The 11,215-nt window shown below is 41.2% G+C and overlaps 1 protein-coding gene and 2 long non-coding RNA genes across 3 annotated transcripts; all 3 read left to right on the plus strand.

Annotated features, from left to right (window-relative positions):
• Positions 1 to 3,160: 3,160 nt before the first annotated feature.
• On the plus strand, positions 3,161 to 3,610 carry LOC123489115. Its single transcript, XR_006660437.1, has 3 exons — positions 3,161 to 3,180; positions 3,298 to 3,384; positions 3,571 to 3,610. It is a non-coding gene; the product is annotated as an uncharacterized LOC123489115 (long non-coding RNA).
• A 204-nt stretch (positions 3,611 to 3,814) lies between these two features.
• LOC123489116 lies at positions 3,815 to 4,282 on the plus strand. Its single transcript, XR_006660438.1, has 3 exons — positions 3,815 to 3,858; positions 3,979 to 4,077; positions 4,245 to 4,282. It is a non-coding gene; the product is annotated as an uncharacterized LOC123489116 (long non-coding RNA).
• Positions 4,283 to 4,288: 6 nt separating this feature from the next.
• Positions 4,289 to 8,992, plus strand: LOC121572541. Its single transcript, XM_045219799.1, has 18 exons — positions 4,289 to 4,322; positions 4,439 to 4,519; positions 4,633 to 4,719; positions 4,919 to 4,996; positions 5,113 to 5,199; positions 5,281 to 5,379; positions 5,514 to 5,618; positions 5,869 to 5,967; positions 6,090 to 6,137; positions 6,260 to 6,340; positions 6,455 to 6,691; positions 6,919 to 6,977; positions 7,388 to 7,457; positions 7,545 to 7,634; positions 8,079 to 8,177; positions 8,305 to 8,388; positions 8,495 to 8,599; positions 8,692 to 8,992. The coding sequence occupies exons 2-18, from the start codon at positions 4,484 to 4,486 to the stop codon at positions 8,824 to 8,826; spliced, it is 1,599 nt and encodes a 532-aa protein (XP_045075734.1). The 5' UTR covers positions 4,289 to 4,322; positions 4,439 to 4,483; the 3' UTR covers positions 8,827 to 8,992.
• The last annotated feature ends 2,223 nt before the right edge of the window (positions 8,993 to 11,215 follow it).

The following is an 11,215-nucleotide window of genomic DNA, read 5'->3' on the forward strand; positions in this document are numbered from 1 at the left end:
ACATTCCCTCTTGATACTAAAATTAACGTCCTCTCCGGTTCCACTTAAAACATTTAACAAAGGCATAATCCTAATACACGACAGTGTACTGGTTTTCCTCAACAGCCACCCTCTTTGGATGTATTATTGTTGCCGGCTGTACAGCCAGAGCTTGTGTGCTCGCCCAGGGTTTCAATTTTAGTCTATTTTAGGATTAGGGTTATGTCATGAAACGTGGGCTACTAGGCCTACATTATAAATATGACACAATCAGCATTTCACTTTGGATATGAATAATCCAAATTATCAATCAGTTATCAAAACGCTCAGATATAACCACCAGGGCAGGAGGGCGAAGAGATGAGAAGAGTAGGCTATCTCAGCTGATTTATGCAGGAGATTTAAAATAATAATGTAAAACATATCTGTAGGCTTTTTAGTAACTATTTGAATGATGTTTTAGTCCAATGCATGTTGGTTGAACGGCTTTGACACCTTGAACGTGAAAGTGAGTGGTTCGGTGAGTGTCTCCGCCTAGAACATCACAGAGCTGATGAACGCAGCAACGTTCTTTTTCAGAACCATGGCGGCGCATTGTGACGCTGTCCCTTCTACTCCTACTCAGAGCCATTGATACAGTATTTTCTAAATGGTTATACTCCTACTGTTCTCTAAACAATGGTTTCATAGTTTACAATTGTATAAACTCCCAAATCATGCTCAAAATTCAATTTAATTGATGTCACTGTTGAGTGTTTTTTAATCAGTTTGATAAACATGTTTGTCCCATTGTGACATAGCCAACCATGACTTATGGAAGAATTTGACGTATTAATGGTCCCTATAAAACCCTGTAATTCTAAGAAAGAATTGTCAGATGGTTTTGAACTCAGTCAAAATCACTGCAGTATGTAGAGCGATAATGAGTAGGTCTATGTTCAGTCGTTTGTTGACAGCGACCCCGCTGAGATTCCTCCGCGAGAGGCCGCTTCTGAGTGCAGCTGGCCTGTTGTTTGCGACCGGTTCGGCAGTCTACTTTTATAGCAAATATTACGGTATCGGTGAGGATGCACTGGCCACCGTGGAGAGCGTGGACCGTGTTGTCACGGTTGAGGAGGGTAAGTTTACATATTTGACAATGTCTAAATAGTAATAGTCCCAAATGCCACCCAATACCCTATTTCTTATTTTGACCAGGACCCATAGTTCTATGGTTAAAAGGCGCTGGTCAAAAGTAGTGCACTAAATAGGGAATAGGGTGTCATTTAGGTAGCAATCATGGTGATGACATTTTTTTACAGTGTAGCCCTAGATTAACAACAACAAACAAACTTGCTCCTTTGAAACCAAACCTTTGCTTTAGGTTTAATTGAACATGTTGGTACATTATGCAGACACATAAATACATTTGATGTCATACAATATAAAACACAAGTAAATATATGATCAGCCTAACTACATGGACAGATGTCTGGTGTCTTGTAGCTAGTATTTCTTAAACTTAGAGAAAACAATCCTTTATTGTTTTTCATAAAGATAATGAGCCCACCCTGGACCAGGAGGACCCAGTCCTTGTTCAGGTAAGAGGAGGTTGGGCACCGGCCCTGTCTGGCTTTAATCCCTTGGTCTGGACCTCTGTGGGTTCCCAGCTCTGTAAGTCCATCCATTCTGATACTCTTTGGTCTTCTCTCTGGTCTTAAAACTGGTTTATGTACTTTAAACATAAACATGACGTTTTCTGAAGAACAATATGGAAATACATTTCTGTAAACATATTCCCTATTTTTTATAACTGCAGCCAACATATTACCTTACCCATGCTGGGAGGATGCTGGTGAGAGAGCTGGCAGTGTTAAACACACAGGTAACCATGCAGATTATTGGACAAAGCTCATCTGATCTAATAGGCAGGATTACCTTCAGTATCCACTACGGTAGTGAAATACTTTGATGTTCGTTCCCTCATTTTCTCACAGATATTCACAGTGGAGCAGCCCATTTTCATCTGTTTCACTCCTGCTAGGAGGATGGTATGGAATGAACTGTCCTCTCAAAATGAACAGGTAGCCATTCACATACAGGTACCTCAGATGTTTCCTTAACCTTTCAACACAGACCTGTGTAGTGTCTCAGAATCTATCATGCAGTAGCCTTCTCTTGTGATCCTCCCTATAGCAGTCTGTCAGACCTATAGGCTACCTGTCTATCATTCAAACTGACTTTTAATTTGATCCTGTCTTGTTCCTTAGTATGTGGATGAGGAGGTTGGGCAGCGGACCTGTCTGGCTTTAATCCCTTGGTCTGGTCCTCTGTGGGTTCCCCAGCTCTGTAAGTCCATCCATTCTGATAGTCTTTGGTCTTTAGACTGGTTTATGTAACTTAAACATAAACATGATGCTTTCTGTAGAACAATATGAAAATACATTTCTGTAAACATATTCCCTATTTTTGTAATAGTCTGTAACACTGCAGCCAACTTATTACCTTACCCATGCTGGACGGATGCTGGTGAGAGTGCTGGCAGTGTTAAACACACAGGTAACCATGCAGATTATTGGACAAAGCTCATTTTATCTAATTGGCAGGATTACCTTCAGTATCTACTATGGTAGTGGGATACTTTGATGCCCTTAAAACTGTTCCCTCATTTTCTTACAGATTTGCAAGATTGAGCAGCACATTTCCATCTCTCGTGCTGGCATGATGGTATTGGATGAACTGTCCTCTCAGCTTGAAGAGGTAGCCATTCATCTGCAGGTACTTCAGACATGTTCTTAACATTTATATCTCAGACCTGTGTATTTCAACTATTATCATTGCAGTGGCCTCCTCTTGCAATCTTCCCTATGCCAATATTTTACTCCTATACAGTACCAGTCTATCATTCAAACTGACTCTTAAATTGATCCTGTCTTGTTCCTTAGTACGTGGATGAGGAGGTTCGGCAGCAGCCCTGTCTGGCTTTAATCCCTTGGTCTGGACCTCTGTGGGTTTCCAAACGCTGTAAGTCCATCCATTCTGATACTCTCTGGTCTTTAGGGGGCTTAAACATAAACATAACTTTTTCTAAAAGAAACTTCTGGAAACACATTTCTGTAAACATATTCCCTTTTTTTATAGCCTGTCAAACTGCAGCCAATTTATTATCTTACCCATGCTGGGAGGATGCTGGTGAGAGAGCTGGCAATGTTAAACACACAGGTAACCATGCAGATTATTAACCATTACTTATCTGATCTAATAGGGATAATTACCTTCAGTATCCACTACGGTAGTGAATACTTTGATATCTTTAAAGCTGTTCCCTAATTTTCTCAGATTTTCACAATGGAGCAGCCCATTATCATCAGTTTCACTCCTGCTAGGAGGATGGTATGGGAGGAACTGTCCTCTCAAAATGAACAGGTAGCCATTCATAGGCAGGGACCTCAGATGTTTCTTTAACCTTTCAACACAGACCTGTGTAGTGTCTCAGAATCTATCATGCAGTAGCCTCCTCTTGTGATCCTCCCTATAGCAGTCTGTCAGACCTATAGGCTACCTGTCTATCATTCAAACTGACTTTTAATTTGATCCTGTCTTGTTCCTTAGTATGTGGATGAGGAGGTTGGGCAGCGGACCTGTCTGGCTTTAATCCCTTGGTCTGGTCCTCTGTGGGTTCCCAGCTCTGTAAGTCCATCCATTCTGATACTCTTTGGTCTTTAGACTGGTTTATGTAACTTAAACATAAACATGATGCTTTCTGTAGAACAATATGAAAATACATTTCTGTAAACATATTCCCTATTTTTGTAATAGTCTGTAACACTGCAGCCAACTTATTACCTTACCCATGCTGGACGGATGCTGGTGAGAGAGCTGGCAGTGTTAAACACACAGGTAACCATGCAGATTATTGGACAAAGCTCATTTTATCTAATTGGCAGGATTACCTTCAGTATCTACTATGGTAGTGGGATACTTTGATGCCCTTAAAACTGTTCCCTCATTTTCTTACAGATTTGCAAGATTGAGCAGCACATTTTCATCTCTCGTGCTGGCATGATGGTATTGGATGAACTGTTCTCTCAGCTTGAAGAGGTAGCCATTCATCTGCAGGTACTTCAGACACGTTCTTAACATTTATATCTCAGACCTGTGTATTTCAACTATTATCATTGCAGTGGCCTCCTCTTGCAATCTTCCCTATGCCAATATTTTACTCTTATACAGTACCAGTCTATCATTCAAACTGACTCTTAAATTGATCCTGTCTTGTTCCTTAGTACGTGGATGAGGAGGTTCGGCAGCAGCCCTGTCTGGCTTTAATCCCTTGGTCTGGACCTCTGTGGGTTTCAAACGCTGTAAGTCCATCCATTCTGATACTCTCTGGTCTTTAGGGGGGCTTAAACATAAACATAACTTTTCTAAAAGAAACTTCTGGAAATACATTTCTGTAAACATATTCCCTTTTTTATAGCCTGTCAAACTGCAGCCAATTTATTATCTTACCCACGCTGGGAGGATGCTGGTGAGAGAGATGGCAATGTTAAACACACAGGTAACCATTCAGATTATTAACAATTACTTATCTGATCTAATAGGGATAATTACCTTCAGTATCCACTAGTAGAATACTTTGATATCTTTAAAGCTGTTCCCTCATTTTCTCAGATTTTCACAATGGAGCAGCCCATTATCATCAGTTTCACTCCTGCTAGGAGGATGGTATGGGAGGAACTGTCCTCTCAAAATGAACAGGTAACCATTCATAGGCAGGTACCTCAGATGTTTCCTTAACCTTTGAACACAGACATGTGTATTTCAACTGCCAATTGTCTTAGAATCTATCATGCAGTGGCCTCCTCTTGCGATCCTCCCTATTCCAGTCTGTCAGTCCTATAGGCTACCTGTCTATCATTCAAACTGACTCTTAATTTAATCCTGTCTTGTTCCTTAGTATGTGGATGAGGAGGTTGGGCACCGGTCCTGTCTGGCTTTAATCCCTTGGTCTGGACCCTTGTGTGTTCCTATCTTTGTGAGTCTATCCATTCTGATACTCTCTGGTCTTTAGAGGATATTAAAGATTAACATCAAGTCACTAGTTTTCTATAAAACCACATAATGAAAAAACATATTCCCTTGTCTTCATAGCCTGTCTTCTCCAAGGCCAAACCAGTCTACTACCTCACTCGTGCTGGGAGAATGCTGGTAACAGAGCTTGCAGTGTTAAACACACAGGTAACCAAACACATTATTAACCAAAGCTCATCTGATCTTATAGGGAGAATTTACTTTACCCTGTTCCCTTTTTTTTCACAGACTTCCAAATTGGTTATTGAGGAGCCTACCATTCACCTCACTGAAGCTGGGAGGCTAGTGCTTGACGAACTGTCAGCACCTTCAGATAGCCATTCACAGGTAGTCAATCACATTATTAGACAGTCATAGCTGATTAGTAATAGTACACATTACCATGTCCTCTATCTCCACAATTGTGTGTCTTATTAATCACAGAGCAATCTCTATAATTAGGGGATGTCTTTGTTTTTCAGCCAAATAGGGAAGACTCTGGTTTTCCCTATGAGAAGTTGCAGCTGGTTGGGAACTGGGGTTCGTTTCATTTCCATTACTGGAATATCCATTATGGACGAGTGCAGGTACTTCAGACATATTCTTAACATTTATGAACACACCTGTGTATTTGAACTCCCAATTGTCTCTGGGTTTTCTTTTGTATGTCTGTCCCTAATTGAAACCTAGGGGAAACTTGTCGTACGAACATCATGTGGGCTCTATATCACTGCCAGGGATTATACTCAGAACTGAAATCGCCTGCCAAATGTTATAGACATCTACAGCTAACATATAGAGAGAGGTCTGGAGACTGAAGGAGTTTTTTCTTTATAGCAAAATGAAGAGGACATGCATCACCTGTGCATTGTGAGGGGAGTGGAGAAGCAGCTGTGGTGGAGCAGAGTCATCCAGGAAAAAATCCTGGACCCATGGGTGAGAGATTCTCAACTGGTCTTTCGTCTCAAATGCACCTGATTTGTGTCAAATGACGCACATGCTATAGGTCTACTTATATTTCCTGGATGAAATGTAATGTTTCTCTGTCTCTTTTAAAGGGTCTCGTCCAGGTGGTCCTCACCAACAAGAAGCTGATTGGTATTAAGGTACAGTCAGGCAATTTTTCACAGAAAAAATGTAAAGTGGCAAATGTCCATTTACCTATTTGAATAAATACATGTTGACAGAAAATGAAATTACACGTTCTAATCTCTTGCCTCATTTTTAGTTCCTTGGTAGAAGGATCCATGGACTCATGTCCGGCCTTGTCAAGAGGAGGTCTGAGTTCACCTATTATGAGGATGCCCAGGTACACCCCGTTGTTTCTCTGTGTTATGATTTATTTCAGTGTTTGGTTGAGGGGTTTTCAATATGGTGGTTTTCAGTGTTGGGCTGACAGTGTCACATGTTGTGTGTTAAACAGCAGGTGGATATCTCCACCACAGTGGAGGGGTACCAGGAGAGGGGGGATGAGATGATGGCATATCAGTTCTCCACCTCTGACATCATCACCACCCCTCATGAGCCGTCCTCTGGCTCCTCTCACCAGTTCCCCCAGAATTCTCCGCCTCCCCCTTTCCCTTCCGATTCCCCTCCCAGTCCCCCTCCACCTTACCACTCCACCCAGGACCAGGACCAGACCCCTGACAGCACTCCTCAGGTAAAACTCTTTCTACAGTCAATAATTCTTATTTCATTTGTACTTGTGTGTACAGGTGTGTGTCATTGTTTTGGTATCGATAGGTTTGTGTTGTCTGTCAAGGGTCAAGTTGTTAGGTCAAGATGAAAGTATTGTTATGATGTCACTGAATGTTTTGTCTGCTTCAGTTGATGTTGCAGGTGAAATGCAGTTTAGTAGAGTTTAAGTTAATGTGATGTCTGTTTTAGGAGTTTGAGGAGGAGTTTGTGGAGGAGCAAAATAATGCTGCAGATGTGCCCCAGTTGCGGTGGGTTCGCTTTCATGTGTTCATCTATAGTAAAAACCTTTGCTTTGAAATAATCTGCCCAATATTGTAGTTATACAGATGTAGGATCTTAATTTGAGACAGTTTGCTACAGCAGGAAAATAATCCTGCAGCAACAGGATACATTTTTCGTTAGGGCAAATCGAGTCTAAAATTTCAAAGTGGAAATCACAAACTTGAAAATTCCAAATACCCTACAAGTTTGCATTTCCTGCCGTGCAGGAAAATTCTCAGCAACAAAAGAGTGATCAAATTAAGATCCTACATTGGTATGGTCTTTCTGAATCCTGCAGTTATAATATAGGCTAACATAAAATTATTTCTCAATTTCATGGCACTGATGTTTTAGCTTCTTAGGTTGAACATTTGTTATTGAACATTTCTATTTACAGGCGTTACTTTGAAAACCAAGGGACAACCAACTTCTCTCTGAGGCTGGCCGCTATCAGACGTGCTATGGAGGTGAGAAAATGTGAATTTAGCACCTTTTGTATTTCACTTCATGAACATTTCTGGACTATTTGTAAATGTACTGTCTTGTTCTCACAGGCTCTGACATCCTCAGACAGTACCTCCCTCAATTACCTCACCCAGGCTGGGAGGATGGTGTTGAGTGGACTATCCGAGCTCAACCAGCAGGTAACCAATTACATAATTGTGCAACGTTCATCAGACCAGATATATAGTTCCCACTGGGCACAGATGTCATTTCAACGTCTCGTTTTGATTTACATTTGGTTGAGTTGTCAACTAATGTGAATTCAATGTGAAATCCCCCAAAAATTAACGTAATTGGATTTAGGTTAAAAGACGAAATTCCCTTACGTTGATGACTTCTTTCAAATCCAATCAGTTTCCCACTTTGATTCAACATCATCACATTGACATTTTTTATTGATACAACATTGATTCAACCAGTTCTTGCACAGTGGGTTACCTTTAGGCAACAGTGATTCATAGGGTTTAGTTGAAAAGTTTCAACGTCATACTAGCCAAACAATCGGAGGCCCTTTGAATTACAGACCTGAATCTTTGAGTTTATGATCTAAGTTTTAAGGAATTTTATGATTGTTTTGTTTTGAGGATGTGAGGCAGTTTCAGCAGGCCTACGACCTACTGGTGAACTTCATTAATGAGCCAGCAAACAGGGAGCGACTAGAGCAGGAGATGGCTCTCGTAGGAGTAGGTCTACATGCAAGCTTGAGCGTTAGCTGCAGGCACCGTCTTCTCATCTAACATCTACTCAATGAGACTTTCTAAAGTGCTTGTCAATGAAGATTATGTAATTATCCTATTTGTTTGACTTCAGATCGACCGCATCAACTTCGCAGATGTTTTTTATGAATTCGTTCTACTAAGCCTTCTAGAAGGAAAGACATCTCTTCCTATATCTGTAAGTGGCCCTAAGAATGGAACATCCTGTTGTTTATCTATGCTATACACACTGTTGTCATATCAGATCTGTAGACACTCACTCATGTCCCCTGTTCCTTCTCCAGGAGCCTGGTAGCTTCCTTTATCTGCTCCTGCAAGTCATAATGAGGATTGACCCTCCTGGAGGAGCCTGGACAGAGGCTGCTGAGAACTTCTACCTCCTCGTTAAGGTACATTTGTCTCTCTCTCTCTCTCTCTCTCTCTCTCTCTCTCTCTCTCTCTCTCTCTCAATAATAGTTGATGATGTGTCTGTTGTCAACAGGGCCAGATGAAGGCATGGCTACAATCCATCTTCAACCTCAATGAGTCAATCTATGAAAGCCCAGAGAGGCTCTCGGGGGAGGTGATGCGGAATCTAGAAATACAGGTTGAGTTCCTGCTGTCCAGCCTGGATTAAGGTTCCCAAACTGAGCTGAGGGCCCCGTCACAAAATAAAGTGTTTTGCATTTAAACATTATCTGTCAATCGTAAACAAATGTTACATCATGTGTAGGGGAGAGTGGGGTAAGTTGAGCCATTTTTTACATTCAGCATTACTCTGTCAAGGGAAATATAGTATTCTTTCAAAAATATACAGTATCTGTCACGACTTCCTCCGAGGCTGCCCCTTTCCTTGTTCGGGCAGGCTTCGGCGTTTGTCGTCACTGGCCTTCTAGCCACTGCCGCTCCTCATCTCATCATTCCATTTGTTTTGTCTTGTTTATTACACACACCTGGTTCATATCCCCTCATTACTACCTGTATAAGTGTTCCCTCTGCCCCCTTGTCTTTGTGTGTGATTGTTTATTGTGGAGGAGAGAGAAGCTCGGTGGAGCTCCATGTATTTTGTATCGCCGGGAATATTCCCTGTGTGCCTTGTATTTTCCAGTGCCCCTGTTTTGCGCACTGGAGTGTTTTTACTAGGGGTGTAACGATCCATCTACTACATCGATGTATCGATTTATATTCCTATGATCCAACTACATCGATCTGTGCTCGGCGAGTTGGCCTTTTGGACAACATATATCGATCTAACATCGTTTTAAAATGTAATAAATCGATTGTATCGATACTAGGAAATAACCCATTGGATTTAAGCACGTCAGACTTTATATGGATGTTTTTTCTTAGCACTTTTAATGATAAAGGCTTTAAACATTACTCGATTCACTCTGCCTATCCGTGACGTCATCGCGCCAGCAGCAGCGCAAAGGCGCCAAGACAACAAAGCATAGCATGGTGGATGACAGAGGAGAAGCCGACGAGCGAGAAATTATCAAGCCACCATTGCGGTCCTTACAAGAAACAGGAATCTAGGAAACTTCACCTGCACTGTCCAGTATCCAGGTATTTATTTCAGTCACACTGGTTGAATTTTTTGGCTAAAAGGTTACTGAATCGATTTCAAGTCACTGAATCGTTTCGGATCGTATCGTTCTAAATGAACCAATATCGTCCTTGAATCGTATCGACAACCACGAATCGTGATACAAATCGAATCGTTGTTAAAACGAATCGTTACACCCCTAGTAGTAGGTGCCAGGCACATGCGGTTTGAGTGTGTCAAGGACTGCAACGCTGCTGGGTTGTTCACCCTCAACTGTTTCCCGTGTGTATCAAGAATGGCCCAAGGACATCCAGCCAACTTGAGACAACTGTGGGACGCATTGGAGTCAACATGGGCCAGCATCCCTGTGGAACGCTTTCGACACCTTGTAGAGTCCATGCCCAGACAAAGTAGCTATAACCCTAGCATTAGAAGTTATTGGCTGCATTCACACAGGCAGCCCAATTCTGATATTTTTTCACTAATTGGTCTTTTGACCAATCACATCAGAGCTGATCAGTCAAAAGACCAACTAGTGAAAATACTAGAATTGGGCTGCCCGTCTCAACACAGCCATAGTGGCATCAGCGCTGCAAATTATTAGTATTCATAATATTTATTTAAAATCGCCAGTTGATTACAATAGCCTACCATAGCACGTTGAGCGTCATTCCATATTAAACTGCTGAACTAACAATAGTCGAGGCTAGTCTATCCTTTATGGGAAACTGTATAAATCTACTGCAACACAAACTACTAGTCTGAATGAATGTCTATATATGTAATATTTATCAAAATGTTAAAAACCAAGAAAAGTTAAAAAACTAAACAATTTCCGATTTATTGAATGAGTCATGCATTTAGTCTCGACATGATAAAAGGTCAGTCTCTGTACCACGTGAATGAAAAGTGAAACAGAATTAGAACGCTTTAAGTGTTAGTGTTTTGATACAATGTAAAGTGGACAATATTTCTTCCCCTGTACATTCTAAATGTCTTTAGTATCAAGGTCAAGGCACTCCATATCAACCATAGTTAATTTACTGGAATAAATGCTTTGCTTGGTGTGAACCAATTCCGTCTAAAACCATGTCTCTTTCAGGAAGGCACAATGTTCAGAACTTTGAAGGCAAAAATCATACATATAGAGCAGACATCACTTTCGATTTGAAACAAGTGTGATCTATACAATACATTTCTATCTGGAGCAGTCTGAACATTGTTCTGCACTGAATATACCCCTTGGCCTCAGGGCCATCTGAATGGACAAGCATTTATCTGGTGTGACACTGGACGAAGACAAAAATTCTGCTTCTCCATGGTTCTGAATGGGGAGACATCAAAATCAACACCCAGGTTTGACTGACAGAACCCGCTCCAGCAAAGATAAATGCACTTTAGTTATTTATATAATCTTACAGAATAATGTTTGGGTTGGAATGAATGAAGGGAAAGGCAATGAAGTAGTATTTAGAGAAAA

Source organism: Coregonus clupeaformis, unplaced genomic scaffold, assembly GCF_020615455.1.
Source record: "Coregonus clupeaformis isolate EN_2021a unplaced genomic scaffold, ASM2061545v1 scaf2758, whole genome shotgun sequence".
Lineage (NCBI taxonomy): Eukaryota > Metazoa > Chordata > Actinopteri > Salmoniformes > Salmonidae > Coregonus > Coregonus clupeaformis.